This window comes from Poecile atricapillus, chromosome 4 (genome assembly GCF_030490865.1).
Source record: "Poecile atricapillus isolate bPoeAtr1 chromosome 4, bPoeAtr1.hap1, whole genome shotgun sequence".
Taxonomy (NCBI): domain Eukaryota; kingdom Metazoa; phylum Chordata; class Aves; order Passeriformes; family Paridae; genus Poecile; species Poecile atricapillus.
Genome location: NC_081252.1, coordinates 8,133,047 through 8,154,178, shown reverse-complemented (window position 1 = coordinate 8,154,178; position 21,132 = coordinate 8,133,047). Strand labels below are relative to the sequence as shown.

At 38.3% G+C, this 21,132-nt stretch overlaps 1 protein-coding gene across 2 annotated transcripts in view; it reads left to right on the top strand.

Moving 5' to 3' along the window:
• Window positions 1-21,132, top strand: part of PDE5A (phosphodiesterase 5A) — a 50,582-nt gene that overhangs the window by 14,831 nt on the left and 14,619 nt on the right. Inside the window, exons 4-12 of one of the 2 annotated variants that reach the window (XM_058838108.1) lie at window positions 5,617-5,688; window positions 6,779-6,868; window positions 8,090-8,227; window positions 8,701-8,768; window positions 10,754-10,862; window positions 12,593-12,677; window positions 15,462-15,637; window positions 17,015-17,065; window positions 20,179-20,325. In XM_058838108.1, the coding sequence (XP_058694091.1) occupies window positions 5,617-5,688; window positions 6,779-6,868; window positions 8,090-8,227; window positions 8,701-8,768; window positions 10,754-10,862; window positions 12,593-12,677; window positions 15,462-15,637; window positions 17,015-17,065; window positions 20,179-20,325 (936 nt within the window). Of the gene's footprint in view, window positions 1-5,616; window positions 5,689-6,778; window positions 6,869-8,089; window positions 8,228-8,700; window positions 8,769-10,753; window positions 10,863-12,592; window positions 12,678-15,461; window positions 15,638-17,014; window positions 17,075-20,178; window positions 20,326-21,132 lie in introns of both variants that reach the window. The other variant, XM_058838107.1, reaches the window with a different exon arrangement.

The window sequence follows — 21,132 nt, the reverse complement described above, 5'->3', positions numbered from 1 at the left end:
TCCATGCAATCCATTGAATGGGGAAAAGATGAGATGAACTCTTTGATTTAGGGAGTAAGGAAAGTATGGTTGGGTTTTCTTTGATCCTGACTGCAGTGGCCTTCAGCCACATCACCAGTTTTAGAATACTCATAAAAGGTAAGGCTCTCCACACAGTGTGTCAGAGCTTTGAAATGGAGATTTTGTTCTCCTGGAATTCATTTATTTTTCAGAGCATTTATAGTTTGCTTCCAGAAAGCTCAAGCTCCCAAAAAGAAATGTAGCCAAGATTGATTTGAAGACATCATACCTTCTTTTTTCTGCTCTTCCATCTTTCACTCCTCTTGTAGAGTGTCATCCTGACTTCTACTGCACTGAATCTTTTTTTTTTTTAATTAAATGAATTAAACTCCTGCATTAACTTGTTTATTGACTCTTGTTATAGCTGACCCAGATGATCAGCCAGTATTTCCTTTCTTCACGTACTGCAAATTTCAGCTTAAATTACTTTGTTCCATTCTTCCAAGGAGAGCACTTGATCCCTTCCTACTCCTACTCCTTCTTAAAAGTCTTCCTCTTTCCACCTGGCAGCAGCCACTGCTGGCCCTGGGCCAGCAGATGAGAGAAGCAGATGCCATGTGAAGAACTGTCAGGGATCAGTGGTCCATGTCAGGCTGATGCAAGGCTTCCAGTTTCACCCAAGACATGCCATTTTCTTTTTGTCAAATGGAAAAAGATGCTATGGGCACAGAAATGAGCTACAAAGCCCTGCTGGCTGGGGAGTGTGGAAGTGCTCACTTCTCACCAGGTGCTGGTGGTGGGTGAGGAAGGAATAAGAGCTGCAGTCTGTTTGTCCAGTCCACCATGACTAAAGGGCTGAATAAACCTGCAATGGGCCGTGTCTTCAGCCAGCTTCCTCCTCCTGAGTGCATCAGCAAGTGGAAATGAAGCAGGAATTTATTTTGACAAGTGCAGCCAACCTGAAGTTTGAGGAGTGTTACACTCATAGGCAATAATTTGAAGGTGTCAAACTGTAAGATTTCTTACAGGAAAGGATAGCAGTTCCTAATTTTTTTTCAGAGTTTTACATTCTCTACCAGAAGGTTTCTCTCATCCTTTCTGTAACAAATGACTGACATGTTTCTTGGAGAGATGTTGGAGTCAGTGAGTCAGTCCTTAATTTTCCATTCTGCTGCTTTTTCTGTTTAAAAATCCCTCAAACAACCAAACCAGAATACTGGCTCCTCCCTGTTAAAACAATAAAAAGATACCTTTCAAAAATCCCCAAAGCCCCTCTAGAAATATTGATGCTTGTGAATGCTGCCTTAGCCCAGGATGTCAGCAATTGCAGTCGAAAGATGATTCTGGAAGGCATCCAAAAATAAACACTGAGAAAGAGGAGCAACTGGGGCTTTCTGTTTGTTTGTTTAGTATTAGTGGTATTTTTTTTAAAACAAAAGAGTCAGTAATTGAGAGGAAGAAAATCTCATGCTGATTACTAAATCCTCTGGGCCTGCTGAAGTACGGAGATTTTTCCAGTAGATGTTTTTCACATTTGCCTATATTTCCATCAGGCGTGTGAGAAACCAAAGTCTCATTTAAAAATAACAGCTAGTAAGAAATTCCATAAATGAAAACGATTTGATTCACAGAAGAGCTCATGGAAAGGACCCAGGAATTAGTAACAATGAGACTCAATGCAGTGCAGTAAGACAACTTTACCTTTGGCATGGTTTTGTAGACACTTGTAAACAAACAGTCACTTTGACAGGACTGGATAGGGAATAGACATCCTTACTCCATTCCTCAGCTTAAACCAACTTATGGAGTTCTCCAGAGCTGATGGAAGACTGAGAACAGCTCTCCAGCAGGTTTGGAATACCTGGAGAATGGATGGTCTCTGAAGCACAGAGCCACCAAAGCTACCAAATATCATCTCTAGGAGTGACACAATTTTTCTGTTATTGCTGCTATTTATTTTTTCTTTGAGCTGGGCATAGTAATTTTCATAAAAGTCAATCTCAGTTTGATTTCTACTAAAATCCGTAGGATTTTCTCATATGGAGCTTTTAGCTGAATTAGCTGAGGTGTTTCTCCCAAGCTGTGAGCATGGAAGATGGAATTTCCTAGTAATCAGCAAGGGAAATGTTGTTTTGTTTTTTTTTCTGGCAATGCTCACTCAGTTGTTTGGTTTGTTGTTTATTGGGCCCTATCTCCTGTCACTGGGAGGCTCCTCCCAACAAATCAGGGGTGCTATTACTTATAACAGCCTTTGAAAAGTCTCTGTTGAATTTTATCGTGTAAAATGGGACTGGGCATGTCACCTGTAGTTATTTTCTCCCCCAGTGAACCCTTCAGATATCACACATCCCAATCATTGCAGGACAGAGCAGTCTGGCCAAGCTGACTTTAAACAAACTCAGTTCCGGCAGCAGTCTTGCTGCAGGATTATGGAGGTCAGTAATTTGCTTTTTGGATGGATTTTCAGCTTATGCTGAGACACAGTATAGTAGATAGACTGCTGCAAAGCGTGGAGGCTACTGTTGGCATGAATAATAGAAAGGGATGTGAAATTTCTGTTGATACAAAATGAAAGTCTGTAAATACAGTTTTGTCACTGCAGGATAATTTTATAAGCTTGAACCCAACCTCTACACAAGACCAGGAGAGCAAAGTAAGGTCAATACCACTTTGTCTTCTGATGTGGGTATGTTCTCTTATCAAAAATGTCAATTTTCCCATTTTCTGTTACCATTCTTTGGCTTTAATGCAATATTCTTTCAGGTGGAAGCAAAGTAAATAAAAAATATATTCCCTTAAGAAGCAAAATTAATTACATCAGAAGTCAGCTGAAGTAAGAGCCTACTGAAAAAGGCACCAGCTGCCTGTAGAGCTGGAACAGCTTTCACAGAGTTAGGCCTGTAATTTTAATGTGCAAAAAATTGCAGCAGGAAACCATCCATATAAATTCCAGAGCAGAGTCATCAGCAATGAAATCTATCAGTTGTCACCTACTGGGTACTCAAGGTAGCCTGCTACTTTTAGAGGCAGGACTCAGCTATTGCAAGAAAACAGTAGAAATTAAGTTCTCTGATAATTAGAAGAAATTTCTCCTTGTAATGTGGATCAGGATTTATTAAATTAGAAAAGTAGCACAGCTAGAAAAGAAAGGTTAGAGAACATGTGGAGCACTGAAAGATCACCTATGTTACCAGCAAGAATGCAATCAGGAAAGCTGTGTTCAGATGTGGTTAAACACGTGTGTGTATTGAATCAGCAACTGATGGAAGGTTTGTCCTTCCTTGGGACTGAAAGTAAGGGGAAAATTCCACCATGAAAATAGCTTTTTGTTTCTATGGTCTATGTGTGTATTATGTGATCTGAATGGAAAATTGCAAAGTACTTGGTTTCTGATCCAAGGGGAATTTCCTTTTGCTCTCCCCTTGGGCTCTTTCAATAGAGCAAATCTGGGAGAAGGCTCTTGTTGGGAACAGCAGGATTCCTTTAGATAATACTGTGTTCTAGAACCCCACTTGCCTAGTCCAAACTGGAGGAAAGCTCAGGAAAAGGAGCTTGTAGCACTCCACAGTACACTGCTTACTTCAGTGATTAGGCCATAAAATCACAGGTGTCAAAGCATAAGTAGATCCCAATTACTTCAGTCTTTCTCTCAGCCTTGGTTTTCTTCAGTCCAGAGTAATATCTTGAGCTTTTTTAGCTCCCTGTGTAGCTGAGCCCAGAGCAGTTGGCCTTTTGATTCAGTTTTTCTGCTGGTGCAAACATAACTCCCAGCTGGAGATCACAGACTTGGCCTTTTGCTATTTGCAATTTGTTTAGAATAAATTTTAAAAATGAGGATTTGGGTTTCATACTTTGCTTAGTATTCTCTAAAATGCAGGCATGTGTTCTCCATGGCCCCAAGTGCTACCACATGATTGACTTTTGTCCTAATTACATAATTACTTTAGTAACAGGAGCAGATCCTCTCAGGTTTCTTACATCTTCTACTAATTACCTGGTGGCAGGCAAGATTCCAATAGCTAAAAAAATGTCTGTCTGAAGTTTTTCTCATTAATGTCTGCACCATATTCTATGGAATTCTGAGAAGTGCACTGAAATTTAAGCTGATAAAAATGAAGCCAGAATTTGGACCAGTTTAATTTTAAAACAGTTCATTTTGTATGAAAAAGAAATGGACACAACATAAAGTTGTCTGGAAGCTTAGAATGCCACTGAAACAGCAGCTAAAAAGAGGAAGGCTCGCATTTGCACAAAATTTTTATACTAATCAACTTAACATGAAATTTTTGCAGGTTTAGTCTCCTCATTATTTCTTTCCCCTTAAGTTAAAATCCTTTACTGAAAGACCGTATCAAACATCTAAAACTGACCATTGCTCTTGGAACACCTACCTTTGTTAATGTATCTGAGACCTGAAATGCTGATGAAAGGAGCCTAAATAGTCTTTTTTTTTTTTCCCCTGTATTCATATGGTCCTTTTACTATTTTCTTATAGCTTTTTTTTAAGCACTGCAGATTTTCCTTTCATGGAGGGGATGTATTTAAACAAGCAACATGAAAGCACTCACCTTTTGGGTGAAAAGCCTCTGGCCTCATTAAAGTTGTCTTAGCTCATGCCGGATCAAAACTGGAAAAAAAAAATAAAAAATTAAATCAGCACCCAGGGAGGACAGTGGCATGAGAAGAGGTCTAAGCATCAACCTCTGCACATGTAGGTTAACATAAAAGCATATATTAACTGGTTAAGGGATTTGCTTTCATTCAAAGTCTGCCAGAGAAGCATACAGGCTTGGTGGTACATTGTTATTACAGAAAGGAAGTCCACTGGATGAGAAATACTCCTCACTGAAGTAAGTAAGAGGTTGACTGTGGGAAAAATGGGGTTGTATGGAATGGAGCTGATAGTTGAGCTTTATTTCAGACATTTTTGAGCCACCAGTTGGCAGCAATTCATGTCAAAAAACAATGGCCTTACTTACAGCATCAGTATTTTGGGAATGCTGGGCTGAGAGACAGTAAATCGCCTTCTTCTCCATTACAAAAATAAAACCACATGTCTTCCATCAGTTTAGCAGTTACAACTTGACCATGAATGGTTAAATACCTCTTTAAACATGCTCACCACAGAGTTTTCCTCTGATAATGTTTATCCTAAAAAAGCAAGATGAAAAAAACCACCATTAGCCTTTTGCATTGGTTTTACACTAAGTACACTTCAAACAAAAGAAGCTCTTTGCAGCTTTTTCTATCAGTTTTTGTAATAATGCTAAAAAACCCTGAAAATATCTAAAAGCTTTGCATTATACTTTGTCAGATTAATAATACTTTGTCTCAAAAGGAATGGAAATACAGAATTATATTAGGGAAAGGCTAAAGTCTTCAAATCCTGTAATCTAGGAAATGCTGATGCATGAGAGAGAGAGAAACATTTATTATATTAACCATTTGATTTCATAGTCAACCAAGTGAATACCTGTAATGATCATTAATTATCTTATATAAATTATATATTCTTATATTATAGATTTATATATTAAAATAGATAAATATGCTTAGCAATGGAATCCAGTGACAGACTCCTAAAAATTAACTCATTTCTCCATTTTAAATACCCAGGTTGTTGGTGTGGCTCAAGCAATCAACAAGAAATCCGGAATTGGCGGCACTTTCACTGAACAAGACGAAAAGGTATAAAAAGCTGGATGTTTGTCTCTTTGCTTTTCATAGGGGAAGGGGGATGGATATGTTTTTCATTTTACTGCTGCTCAAAAATTTTCAAGTTATTGAAAATTAAACATCTCTGAGAAAGTAAACATTACTGGCAATATTGCAATTTTATTTCTTTGAGGCCATGAGAAATGTGGATGTGAAATAATTTCATTTCAGGATCACCATCTCATATATCTCTAAAGCACAGGCTTACTCTACTGGAATGCATTGTAAAACCCTTTCATAACTTTCAATGGACATAGTTTTTAATTAATTGGTTCTAACTCTCCTGGCAAGCCCAACAAACATAATTTGAATATTAAAATTTGTGGCATGATTCTCTTTTCAACACCATGTCACTTTTCAGTATATAGCATTTGCAGGAAAAAAAAAAGCTTTAGACAAATTATGAAAATATATAAGAGAGAATCAGGAGAGCAGCCAGAATTGATTCCTAATTATCCCAGTGCAGTTGCTTTTCAGAACTTTCCAGATTTCACGTTCAGACAGGTGGGGCAAAAGCCAGGCTCTGCTCAGGCTGAAGTTGACTTATCAATCACAAATAAAAGAATCAGAATTCAGCCTTTCTCTTTGAGAATTTCCCCCTTAAAACAAAATGCATGCTGCTTATCTGCAGACTATCAGAATGAATCCCATCCAGAATGAGGAAAAAAATTTTGCATTTGCTATGTTAGCAAATTTTTATTTTCACTTCCCAAGGGATTGAATTCCCTCAGAAAGGCAAGTTGCTGTGGTCAGTTTTTCTAGATAAAATATGCATTGTTGCACAATTATTTTTCCCTCTAAACTGCTTTTCAGATGAACCCTAGTCATACCAAGATAATGTTCTTCAGAGTTTAGCTTAAAAAAAGATGGGATTCTTGAGGAAATAAGAAATTACAAGGAGCTGGAAAAAACCCAGACCCTGAACATGCGGTTGCCAAAAATAACAAAATATCAATTAATACTTGAGAGTGAAAACAAAATGTTGCAGTAGCTTATCTTTGAATAGAGTTTGGATGCTGTGGGATGTTTTCTCTGTGAGATGTTGATGTTCATTTGTCTCCAGGATTTTGCAGCATATTTGGCCTTTTGTGGGATTGTTCTTCACAACGCTCAGTTGTACGAGACGTCTCTGCTCGAGAACAGGCGCAATCAGGTACGGCCAACAGGTTTGTCCCAGGGACACAGAAATTAGGAGGGTTTGCAAGTTATCAGCGCCTCCTCTTCCTCTTTCTAATGTGATAGTTATTCCTTGGCTGCTTTTAATCCCTGTGCCTGAATGCTGTGTGCCTCTGATAAAGCTCTCCTCACAAGCTGCGCCAGGAAGAGGCTGGGCACGTTCCAGCCCGGGCTGTGAGAAATGGCCTGTCTAGGGGGAAGCAGGTAAAGCTGTACATCAGAAAATTCATTCCATGTTAATACACTTGATATTGCCTCAAGTTATCTTGTGCTTCACTTTATGCATTGAAAAACCAGAAGTGTCAGACTCCAGAAATTACAGGCAGGAATATCCCTGTGGAATAGCAGAGGGCATCCAGACTGTTCCTTTGGGCAATTACCGCTGTAACAGTCACTAACCATGTTTTCAGTAATGATCAAATGGAAAACTGAATTTCCTTGAGATTGCCATAGCTCTGCTTTGTTGACAACTTTGTAACTGATGGGTTATTAATGCCAAGGCCTTTATGGGTGAATACACCTGCCCTGTATGATGTGATAATGTTTCAGAGAAAGACTAGACAGCAGTTGTTCTAAAGTTTTCCTGTAGATCTGAGTTTCCAACTGACTACCAGTGTTCATAAATTGGTGCAAATTTGGATAGTTTATTAAACTGCCTTCATGTTTCTTGTGAGGAAAAAAAAAAGTATGAGCATATCTGAGCACCTAAGTACTCCAACAGTAGCTTTGAAATACAGTAGACTGTACTAAGCGATGCTTTCACCAAATGAGTTAATTAGGATCTGTTAGAATTACAACCAAGAATAACTGTGTTCAGAAGTCTTAAAAAGTGTAAATATCACTGGTTTGAGAATGCACACATGAGCCATAGGAAAATGGGTTTCCTAAGGACAAGTAACTGTGTTGTCTGGATTTCACAGGTTTCATTTGACCTTTTAATGCCTAAATCTATTCTGCTTCTCTGACAGAAAACTGAATCAGACAGCTTATTATGCTATTTAATTCTTCCATAAAAAGTGTCAAATTGGCTAATACTGATTGTTACCTTGCATTCTGTGAGAGCCAAAACTTACTTTGGGTCACAGACATAAACATTGTCTTCCCTGATTCAGGGGAGAGGAGAAGACTCAAGACATCAGTAACAATAATTACTGCACAAATCAGTTAGTCAAACCTTCACAAACGACCTTTTCTTCAGGTCCTTCTTGACCTTGCCAGCCTGATTTTTGAAGAGCAGCAGTCTTTGGAAGTGATCCTGAAGAAGATAGCAGCCACTATAATATCCTTCATGCAGGTGCAGAGGTGTACCATCTTCATAGTGGATGAAGACTGTCCTGTGAGTATGTTTATTTTGTCTGGAGGCAGAACTGTTTATTCCCTGGGAGTGGGGTGAGCTTCCCTCCATTCTCATATGTTCTGTTGTCTTTTCGTTCTCTGTCTTTTCTTTTATGGCATTTGCTCAGGTTGGGTGTTAACATGAGAGGTTTTGGCCTTTGTGGAATTAAAGCATTTCTGTGCTGACATATAACTTTGGCACGGCTTGTAAATACTGGCATTTCTTCTCTGGGTCGTGAATAGAGATTCAAGACACTACAGTGATATTTAAAGTTGTATCAAAGATACCTTTATGATAGGATCCAGTATCCAGCTCGATGACAGATGTGGAATGAAGCTAAATAATCTTACACTTGTCTTTAGTACAGAACAGGTCTTGATAACAACCTGCAATAAGGTTTTAATGAGTAATACTGTTCTAAACAATGACAATTTTATACACCTGTGTATTCAAACATCCTCTTGATATTCCAGGATACATTTTCTAGTGTCTTTCACATGGAATCTGAGGAATTAGAGGATTCAGCTGAAAATCTGAAGAGGTAAACCAATTAATTCTGACTTGTTCATCCTGAAGTGGCTATGGACCAGCTCTCTTGCCTTAAAAAACCCCACTGAGCCGAGCAAGAGTAGGGCTTGATCTCTTCACTTTGCCAGTCTAAGAACATATTTGGATTTCAAGGCTAAGTTATGGAAAAGTACAGAGGAGCTGCTCTGAAACTGATTTCAAAGAAATCTGTGTGGAGGACTATGGTATAGAGGAGACATATGCAAATTAGTAGATAATAACCAAAATAATGCTTTTAATCAATTATTTTAATCGCTATCCTCATCTCATAGATAAGGAAGATGACCCAAGGAACATGTCCCACTAAATCAAGATTAGAGCCCTAAAGTTCTAACTCCCACTCATCTTTGGGAAACCACTAATGAGTTCAACTGGGAGGAAAAGAAAGAGATAAGGAGCTGAATTAAAATACCCAGATAAAATAGTTCCCAAAGTTAGCCCGAACCTCTGTATTGAAGTTTGGCAATTACTGTCTCTGTCATCAAACATAGTTGTTCCAAATACTTTCAGAAAGAGACACAGTTGCATATAAAATGCTCCACTACAAATATTTTGTGCAGGGAGGAAACAGATTTTTCTGAGCTCCTTTGATGTTGTTTTGCAGTAAATATTTATTACATCAAGTTTAATTTTATATATATGAGAATGATGTCCACAGTGTGTGACTTGAGCAACAAAAAGCTGTTGAGCCGTGTTTTAGACAGTGTTCAGCCAGAAAGTGCAGGGGTACAACAGCCTGGTAAGATCACAGGTGAAAACGAAAATTCCTCTTTAGTCCTCGTCTGCTTTCTAAGAATGGACCCTTCCTCCTCATTATCCCTTTGATGGTGACTGGTTAATGGACTCCAAATGTTATTTGCTGCTTGCATGGGCCACCACAAACTTGTTTCTCATACCTGATAGGGAAGAGGAATCTTGGAGGTTTAGTTGCCATATCAGACTCTTGTTCATGAGAAAACACAATTATATGCCAACGACTGCATTGTGATTCAGCCCTTGCAGTTACAACTTCTGCTATGCTTGAAGGGCACAATTTCAGGCAAGAGCAGAAATATAATGACATGGATTAGATGGGAACTATTACTTTACATAATATAAAAGTTTCAGCCTCGTTATGCAATCAAGGACACTGAACCAAGCCCCAAATCAGACTATTTTTCAGAATTGTGGGGCATTGCCTTGTATGTGTGAAATAAGGAAAGAGTAATTCCTCTCCTCTGTCCCTGGAACATCCTTACACCGGGAGGATAAGGAAAGTCAAGTCAAATGTTGGAGGGAAACTACAGGAGCTTGATGGGTATAGGTTTATAAGTAGGACATAGGTCCTCCTCCAAGGCAGACAAAGGGTCTAAGAGAATTAAAATACCTTAAATAAATTGTGGCTAAAGAAGTGGAGATGATTGATTCTGTACAGATACTTTATGTCCTGATTTGGAATAGACAGTTCTATTTCAGTAACACAACCTCCATGTGACTGATTGTCCCTTTACTTTTAGAACAAATTTGAAATGAACTTAGAAGCAGAAAATTCACAAGTGATACCTGCTGCAGTCTCTTGAACTAATATGTGAATTTCATCCAGAATTGGTTTTTCAGGAGTACTGGATTTGTGAATGCAGTTTGTTTTCAAATAGTTCTGTTTATTTCCATATAAACCCAGCTGTTCGTTCTTTATCTTTCATATGTGTAAACTGTAGGGAACTGTTTATTTCTTCAGTTTGGTGTTCGGTGTTAATGTTGTTGAACATTAAAGAAATGGTGGAAAGCATCCACCAATCCATGCAGCAGTTTTGTGCTGACAGCTGGATTAGGATGCAGGATTTGAACTCTGACTCTGTTATTTATCTATTGGTTGTATCTATATATCCTTCTCTCATATGGGGAAGATATTACCTGCCTGGCATAATGAAATGACTCACTTTTATGCAAAGCACATAATAATAATGTTGTATCCTTCAGGGACTATGACACAAACAAAATCAATTACATGTATGCTCAGTATGTCAAGAACACGATGGAGCCACTCAACATCCCAGATGTCTGCAAAGACAGAAGATTTCCATGGACAGTAAGTAAAGTAAGCTTAGGCTTGAAATGGAAAAAATCCATTAGAAATGGAAAATATTTTTCTGTTTTACTTTTAAAGCTTCTTTGCTTTCCCCTTACTATTTCTGTCAAGGTGGCCCCAGTTAAAATGGTGCAAATGCACAGCAAGCATTGGGAGGCTCTCAGAAGTTTCTCTTTTATCCTTTCCTTTCCCATCTTGTTCTGGCCAATATTAGTGTTACAGATCCAAGTTCTTTGCTGCAGTGGAGATGGATCAACTTCACTTTTCTTGGGGAAGTGTTAGGCAAAACTCCCAAAGGGTGAGCTGGTGATGTGGTAGATGACTGAGCACAGAGATACCGGAGAGTGAGGAGGGAAAGTCATTTGGCAAAGCTCAGGTAGCAAATTTAAAAGCAAACTTTTAATTATGTATTTTCCCATTTTTTCAATGCAGAAATTAGAAAGATGTCTGCTCCTACTATTATGTTTAAGCTTGTTGGCAAGAGGTTAATGAGAGGGAGAGGAGCTACTATGGTCAGCAGATGGCTTTTTACCAAAATTTGTTCATAGATACACAACAAAATTATCAGAAAAGACAGTGCTCAGTGTAATTGTACCACTAAGTGGAAAGAAAGGACAGGGTTGTTTCCCTTTCTTTTCCTGTGCAAGCTTTCTTGGATATTCTTGGATATTTGGAGTGGGTTTCTGTGACAGATTGAGCAACACAGGAATTGAGTTCTCAGACTAACCCTGTCTTAACTGCAGGGCTGGAAGTACAGACAGAATCCAATGGATATATGGTATAGATTAATAGATTAGTTTAATTATTGATTAATAAAGAAAGAGGTGATGATTTTGAAGACATTTAAAAATAAAATTAATACCTTGAGAATCATCCAAACAATGGTTTGTTGAAAACAGGTTGTTCAATAGGGTTAGAGTTATTTCAATTTCTTTTTCATTTTTTCTTTGCCTGGAATTCACCTTATGTATGTAAAAGAAACCCATAAAGAAGAAAGCAATGGTGCTTTTAGAAGGAATCTGGATCATGTTTTTCAGCAACACAGAGACTGCACTCACACAACTGCAGGAGCAGGGCAAGGCAGGGCTGTAGGATAAATGTTTAGAAAGCTGATGCACCCTTACATGAGGGAAATCCCAGGTGTTGCCAGTGCCCTAGAAACCTTGGCTTGCCTCTTTCTTTGGAGGACATTCAACAGCACATTCATCTCATGAAAATCCTGCCAAGATACTCTCTACAGTCCTTGCACCGCACCAGAGCACAAAGCAACAATATAAAAAAAGAAGGATAATCTTTGAACAGAAATATGAGCATGTGTCCATTTCTTTTGGTGTCACACACAATTAGAGATCAGAGCAAATGTCCTTCTCAACAACTGCTGCATTATTCCTGGAGCGGTCAGAGCAGAGCTGTGGCCTTTTCTCCCCGGCTGTTTGAAAAGGAGGCATTATCTCTTTGTTCCATCCTTCCACTCCCCAAATAAATTAATCTCCTTCTGTTGGAGCACAGGACATGCTGCAAAGTCCTGGGAAGAGTACAGAATGCTGAACCTAGCTGTAGTAATTTTCCTGCCTGTTGTTTGTGTGCAAACTCGTTGATCACGTGGTTGCTTTTTGAAGGAAGATGTAAGCCAAGAGTAGTTGTGGAGCTCAATTCTACAGCTTTTTCACTTCAGCCAGCTGAAAAACAGCCTCTAATATTGTAACCATATTTTTCTGTTTGTTTAATAGAATGACACTGCAGAAAATGTAAATCGGAGCATAAAGAGTTTGCTGTGTACACCAATAAAAAATGGGAAAAAGAATAAAGTGATAGGTAGGTATCTTGAAAAAAAAATAATGTTGTACATTTCTAACATAAATTTATCTGCTCCACAGTAAAATCACAGCAACATGCAATCTCAAGCTAGGAGAGAAGATTGTGATGTTCTCAACTAATAAATCTACTGCAACCTTGAATATAAATTGCTCACCTAATAAGCTGCCAAAGAGTAGAGAATGAGTGTCAGCCTTGGTTTCTGGCATCAGGAACTCACAAGCAAACAGCAAATAAAATATACTGATTCTTAGATAAGAGCATGGATCCAATTTCATCACCTTTAAAAAATTTGGCAAGTAAATATTAAGAGTTCCAAGAATGCCTTTTTAATGGTCTTAAAATAATTTTCTTTGAGAATGATGGCAAAACTGCATGGCCCAATTTATAGAGCAAATATGTGTCCCTTTTTTGTGGAGACAGATTTAGTTTTTAAACATCTGAGGCAAAAAGAGAAACCTCATCTTTAACTAATGCAGTTCTCTCAAATTTCTTTTGCTATTAGTTTCTTTCACAAGTTCTTTTATTACTTTATTTAAATATTCCAACAAACCCTAGAAGGCCAAGATGAAGACTGAACTGTGGAGCTTTAATTAGAGATATTTCACCATGCTGTGAGCTATTGATGAAACAGTTGCATCTTTTTTTTTTTTCCTACTGAGATTTTTCTATTGAAGTTCAAACTGAAAGTTTCAGTCAGGCCACCCATTTAGGTGGGCTTTTCAAATCTGAGTCATTCTCATTTGGAAATGTTCTTTGAAGTATTTTATGGTTTCACAGCTGTCTCATGTTCAGTTATTTAATAGGGTAAGGTCAAGAAGTTATCTTTGGGACAGTACCCAGAAGTTCCTTTATAATACTACGTGACATGTATGACTGTTATTATAAGTCTGGTATCTTTTTTAAATTATTTTTAAGATTAGGATACCCCAAACCAGAATTTAGGAAGTGGGATGGGGGTAGGAAAAACTGTCCACATCAAACCTGAGCAAATCTTACTAGCAAGAAAGATGGAAAGAACTTTATTCTCCTGAGTTGTGCATTTCACAGGTACGTGGTAAAAGCTTTACAGAATCTTGATGTGATTTTAATATTTGTGTCCCAATGAAAGACTTTTGAGTTCCTTTATTTGTAATCAGTGGACCTCTCAGTGCTTTGGGGAAGTTTTTGAAAGAGGCTGAAGAGTCTTAAGTAATACACAGTATATTTACTGTAGTTCTCTAATTTTTTAAGAGACATTTATGTGCAAATACCATGCCTTTTAAGAATTCATTTACTTTTGCGGCATATTCACTGTTGGGAATCTTGTGTTCATTGCATCACAGTTGCTATGGAAATAATTATAATGTCATAAGCTGTACTAAACAGAAATCTGAAAGTCAGTTTCATGGGATTTTCCTAAAGAGTTTTCTAAGTCAGCTTCTTTTTTCCCCTGAGGAAGTTAATGTTGTTCCTTACTTGAATTAACCCTTTTTGATGGGATTACATTTGTGTACTGTGATTCAATGATCCATTCCTTTCCATCTCATTCCATAAAGGTTCAGAATTCTGTTTGCAATATTCAGATATCCCAGTCCCCTCCATTACAGCTGTAATAGTCTTGGTGTCTTTAGAGGAGACTCTGATACTAAGTTCCCCAAACAGAATACAATTTGGAAACAGGACAATGTTGAATTGTCACCAGACATTAAAACTTGTGAGGCCAAAATTCTTCTAAAACAACAGTTTGCATGTGCATTCTTTTCCTCAATTTTATCATCTACTGTAATAGGGAAGATGCACACGTGGTAATTTTTTTCATAACTTTTAATTTGCAGCTGGGATATCTTGGCACTTGGCCAGGAAAATGCAGCTTCTGTGCTCATGGGAGTGAGAAAACATTTGGACTCCCTCAAGACAGTAGTCACCCCCAAAGCAGTTTTGGCCAAAGACAACATATTCCTATAATACAGCTGCTCTAATTACTATTCTGGTTGCTTAGCAGGTAAAACTAAGGGGAGGTGTATTTCTGAATTTCCTTCTGCCCACAGTGGTGTCAGGGATTTAAACTGCAGCAAGGTGTGGCAGAAGTTACCTGTCAGACTTCTTCAATGACATGTGCACAGAAAAGTCCAGAAATTCTTAACAGAAAATTAACAAATGTAAATATCAGTGAGTTTGAACCTAAGAAGCTGAATTCAGTCAGATGCTTCTCAAGGAGTTGGGTAGTATTTGGAAGGGGCTGTAATTCAAGCACATCCTCAGAAAATGAGCAAGTGTACTTCAGTTTGAACCTTAACTTGGGTATTCCCTGCTTAGTTCATTTACTTGAAAAAAATCCTAGTACTGGCTCAAAAGAGGAAGCAAAAACTGTGTACCACTGTTCTGACTTTCATAAATGTTCTTTTGGCATGGTTGCAAAAATTTAATTAGCATCCAGAGGACAAATTGTCTTTAGGGATTAAATCAATCTAGAATACCATTAATAATAAAAGTTAGGATGAAAACGACCCTAGAATTTCACAGGATGATCAAGTCTATAAAGCCCTACATTTTTGGTTTACAAATCCTAATAAATACTTGTAAATTTACTACATACATATATATATATTTATTTGAATATTTATTTATGATACACTGAAATTATCCTTGGGGAAAAAAAAAAAAAGGAAAATCCCACAGCATTCCTATGTGTCATTTATGTATGTTGGTGGTTTATACTGTAGGCTAATCTGTCCTAAACTTAATTCCTGATGGTGATATGCTCTCTGTAATACTTCCTTTCATTTCTGTGTCCTGGCATAGGGGTTTGCCAGATTGTGAATAAGATGGAAGAAAACTCAGGAAAAATCAAGGCTTTCAACAGAAATGATGAAGAGTTCCTGGAAGCATTTGTCATCTTTTGTGGCCTGGGGATCCAGAACACACAGATGTACGAGGCTGTAGAAAGAGCCATGGCCAAACAGATGGTGACATTAGAGGTAAGCCCAAATCTAGGTGGTCTTTAATTAGCCCCAAACAGGTCCTTATGCTCCCCAGACTCCCTTTGTTCTGCACTTAAGTGCAGCTACTCAGGAGATATCCCTCAGGAGAGCAGCATTTAGGCTGTTGAGCTGCTCAGGAATTTTCTGCTTGTTTCTGACTCTGCCAGCAGACTCTTTAATTGGGAATTGTGTGCTAACTTCACTCCTGAGATTTAGTGGGGAGCTGAAGGCATCTCTTCCTCTCCACGAGGCTGCAAGTTGGCAGCACAGTGGGTGCGTTCCGTTGCGTAGGAAGAGGGAAATGGTTTGGCAGATTAAGGGGCTTCCTCTCCTTGTCTGAGGGTTTTTGTGACGATTTTGGCTCAGTCCTTCAGACAAACCAGTGTGAGGAGTAACAGCAGCATTATTGTAGGTTAGCAGCAATTTCCTCAGACTCCATCAAACCATACCATGATGAACATCACCTGGTCCCAGCCTTTGAACTGGTTCCTGTTAAGCCTTCACGGCTTTTGTCTGAGAAGCTGAATTACTCAGGGGTGATAACTTGAAGCTGAAAGTGAAAAATGTGTAGACTTTGGATCTCCTAACATTCATTATGTAAACAGAGTGTTTGCAGAGCTCCTAAAATGGGATTATGTGCCCTGTGGCCTCTAAAAGAAACATTACAGTTCCCAAATAAACCTTTATTAGGCCATGTTAAATAAAAAGCTGGTAAAACTATTGTCAAAATCATTTGCTTTTATGGTAAATTAGCAATTCTGTCTCTTACTATAACACTTCATAAGTAATATAGGAAGTTCCAGCCAGATTATAGGTTAGCATATAAAATGGGTTTGTTACAAAAAAATAAAACTCTTTCATGTCATATGTTCTCAATAGTTAAAAATCTGAGCTTATTTTTTTAATTTAAAACGAATATATTGTCTTTCAGACTTTTGTGCCAAGTCTCAGTTAGGGTAAAATTTGCTTTCATGTCTGAATAAACTCTCAAAGGAGTTACTATGGCAATAATGTCAGGCTCATAATAAGAGCTGTTTCGTGTATTATTTGTATTTGAAAGTGGGCCATGAAAACTTTCCAAAGAGAAAATCAGAGTTCTTTGCTCTTTTTAGAAGCTATTTATGTTTTCTTGGCCTAATTATCTCGTGAAGATTCTGTGCTGTGGGAGATGTGTAAAAGATGCAGATTTCTCCCCATATCTCTGAATGCAGATATGCATTCAGAGAGCTCCCCTAAAACTGGCTCAGGCCCTGCATGGACAGAAAATTTCATCAGCAAATGCAGTGGAATGCTGAAAGATCTGCTCTAGGAAAAGTACCTTGTTATCACATTGCTCTTTTGTTGGTACTAAGGGCTGCTTTTTCCTTCCTGTAGGTTCTCTCTTACCACGCTTCTGCTGCTGAGGAGGAAACGAGGGAGCTGCAGGTAACAGTGGTAATTAAATTTTTTACTATTACTTTAGAAATATTGCTTCAATAGAACAACCAAGAGCAGTCCTGTACACAGATGTGATCCCTAAAGGGGTAGAAGCATATGTTCTAGAAATAAAAATGACAGTGAAGCTTATGCTGACAGGTTCCTGAGCTGAATCACATAAAAGTAAACTATTATAATGTCTACAGTGAGAGAGAAAAGCTGGCTAGAGCACTGCGAGAACCAGACCTGTGCTGGCTGATTTTTCTCAGGAGTTTGAGACAGTCACAGCTGGTGCAATGTCAGTATCAAACTCATAATGATGAAGCATTCCAGAAGCAGGATGTTGAGAACTCTCCATTCTGCAGCTAAGTCTGAATGCTGTGTATCTTACAGCTTTGGTACCTTTCTAACATCCCACGTGTTGGGCGCAAGGTTATGGCCTTATGTATATATTCTGTATCGAATTTTTGATGCAATGATTTTTTAAAAAATAATTTATGATTGCTTTTCTGCGCAGCGTCCTGTTCTGCTCATGTTTAATTCTGTGTTTAGAAGACACTGCCTAAGGAATAACTACAGCTAGGATTTCAAGTGCATTTCAAAGCACAGCATGTGCTTAGCTTCGCCAAGCCTTCAGCAGCTGTTCCAGGGAAGTGGCATCACCCCTGCTGCATGAAAACAAAAGGGAGGGATGGAGAGGAAGGAAGGCATAGGGGACCTGAGCTGGGTAGCATGACACAACAAGGGATGAGACTAAGGATATTTATAGAATGGTGTCACAGAGATTTTTGAACTTCAGTCCTATCACACTGCTGCTCATCAATAGAGAGCCATGACAAGACCAGAGTGCAGCTCCTCTCTTGAGGTTTCTCTTCAGGGCTTGAGGTGAAATCTTTGTGGTTACACCGTTACTGGTCAATGAAACAGAGCCACATCAAACCTAGACCTGGGCCAGTGTCCACCTGCATGGCTTAACTGTCCACAGCTTCCTAGCACAGTCCTGGCCTGTCAGCCACTGCTGTCTGAGAGCACAAGCACAGGCCTTTTTATTTGCACACATGGAATTTTTATTTTAGTTTTTATTTTTTGCACTCATATTGTTGTATAAAGACAGCCAAAATAGTTTGAATTTTTTTCTGGATATACCTTCTAAATAATCTGAAAATAGGTAATTATCAAGCAGTTGGACTAGAAGATGGTTGTAGGGCTCTGCCAACTGGCACTATTCTATTCTATTAATTATCTGCCTTATGGCATTGGATGCAGTCAAATGTTTTACTTTAATAATCATTTCCAAATACTACAGAACTGTCCTGTTGCATCAGTTACCTCCTTTGAGCCTGGTACTGTCTGCAAGCTGTATTTTTATCATCCAAAGCAGATGAAACAAAGCAAAAGCCTTTCTAGTTGCCACACAGTGGTCCCATGTTTTCCACAGCCGCCTTTTTGTGGCCAATGTATTTACAGAAACCACGGCTCAATAAATTGAAATTAAAATAGCTGATGAACTTTTGTGCTGTAAAACAGGAGGCAGAGGCTCTAGTGGCTTCAGTAAGTGAAAAAGGAAATAGCTAATCTGGTTAAACAACACTATAAACTGCTATAGAGTGCAGGGGTTTTATGCTTCAGCTGAAATGAAACTTACTGTTGTGGCTGCAAAAGGCAGGAGATCAAGGAAGGGAAAGATAAATTATGAATGAAGTGAGGTGTGAGGTGCTTTTGAGCTCCTTCTGTCTCCTTCCAGCCCCTTTCCTTGTGAAATCCCAGCCTGCAGTTGAGGTTTTTCAAAAATATGTCAGTAGCTTTGCTGAACGGTTGCATTATTTACCACTGAACATGCAGGCCTTTCACGTGCTCACAGCTGAAATCCCACATGAATCCAAACAGGGACACAAAATTACTGCCACAAGAAGTGTGTAAGAATGGTGCATTTTTCTCCCTGTGTCAATACCCTTTTTCATAACATCCTGTGACTTCCTGATTCTGACACACAAGAGAGAGGAGAGTGAACTGATACGGAACAGAGGCTGGCAGCCATAATTCTATGGATTTGCATGTTTCAGGTACTAATATTTTAGATCTTGACAAATGCTTCCTTTCCTGTTCCTCAGCCTTCTGGGACACAGCTGCCCACACTGGAGAAATGTTTTCCCTTAGAATTACCAAGAGGAAGATAAACACAAAGATTTATCTCCTTTACCATTTCAGATTTACCTGATTTTCTTTGAACCACACTCATGCTGAGGTGAAACAGCTCTAAAGCAGCAGCACTGAGAACCCCAGCTTTTATTCTGCAGCAGAAAATGATACTAAATTTTGTTCTATAGTATAAGACTAAGTATTTATTTTGTTAGTATGAGAGTTAATTTAAGATTAAGCATAACCTCAACACCAGTATTTTGAAGGACAGAAATATTCCCTATTTTATACCTAGAAAAGGGATGCAATATGTGGAGATATTACTGACAATTAAAAACTCAGATTTAAAAGCATAGGATGGGGAGGTGTGTTGTTTACCTTGTAATCTCAAATTTCACATTGAAGGTTTATGGATGCATGCAAACTGCACCACAACCACTCACCATGGGTTTTAAAAATTACTGATCACAGATGAACTCTAATTTTTCAGGTTTCTAGCCCTGAGAAAACTCTGCCTGTGGACGTGTTCTGACTCCCATCGTGCTGAATGTGGATTCTGTTAGCAAATCTGTTTTACTGACATCTCTTTCCTCACCATTTTTAGAAAAATGTCAACAGTTACAGATTTTGCTGTCTGCACACCCATAAAAACAAACATATAATTCCACTGCCTTATTTTCTCATTTTCCTAATTTTATCAATACTTTTGATTACAATTTGCCTCAGGTGATTTAGATAACCAGACTGACCAGGTAATTCCATCCTTATTCCCTTGATCTATGGAAAAGTGCTTGTTAAACCTAAGGTAATAAAGTAATGTTAAACAAGAGAGGCATGGGGAATTAAATGAGAAGCAATCATCAGTTTTCAGTATCACATGAAGGTACGATTTAGTGTCTCTTTTTTAATTAGTCTGTTGAAAAAGCAGGTATTTGTTCTGTTTTCTCTAAAAAGCTAAGCTGTGTTCTTCCATTCTTCTCCAGGCTGCTGTAGTGCCATCTGCACAAACTCTCAACCTGACTGACTTCTACTTCAGTGACTTTGAGCTGTCAGACTTTGAAACAACGCTGTGCACAATTCGAATGTTCACAGACCTCAACCTGGTGCAAAATTTCCAAATGAAACATGAGGTATGATTGCTGCCAAGTACTGCCCCACAGAAAGAGCTTAATTATTAGGAATTCAGAGTAGTGAAATGATCCCACAGCAACTAGAACTGGACATGTGTATTAAAGAGTAATTAACAAACTAGGAAGGTATATGAAGAATTGGGGTCTGTCCTCAGTTGGGTTTTACTGGAGGATTAATAATTTTAATAATTTAATCTATTAATTTTAATCTATCTAAGTCTATGATTAATGGACTGGAAAACAGAATACTGAAAAGGGAGAGGATAGCAACTTCTCAGGAAGTGAAAAACTCTTACTAAGAGGACAATAGCACTGTTCACTATGTCCATATGAGATAGTAATTATCTTATTCTTTTCTTACAAAATAATAGATTAAAGATTAGGTGGAAGTTCATGGTTATGGAGATAGTAAAGACTGAAGTAGATAAGTTGGATGGGCTCTGGGTATTTCCCTCATCTGTCCGAGGTGATCAAGACAGGTGAAGCAGAAAATCTCTCCAGCTTCTTCCACTCAGTGCAAACAACATCTATTTGTAGAAACCTTCATTTTTAAATACCTTATTTTTGCTTTACAACCTTTTCAACAAAACATTCAAAATTTATATCAAAATGCAAAATTTGTAGGGCTTTATAGGCAAACACATTAGTTAAAGAAAACATGTATTTATTTTCTAGATCAGCAGTTTATAGACCAATTTAGATTAGTAGTGTTCAAGGGCCAAAAGTGCTCTATTACCTAATCTGATCTCTAGAATATCCTCGTACTTAGCTTCACGTCTGTAGTAAGGTCAACAACCTTAAAAAACA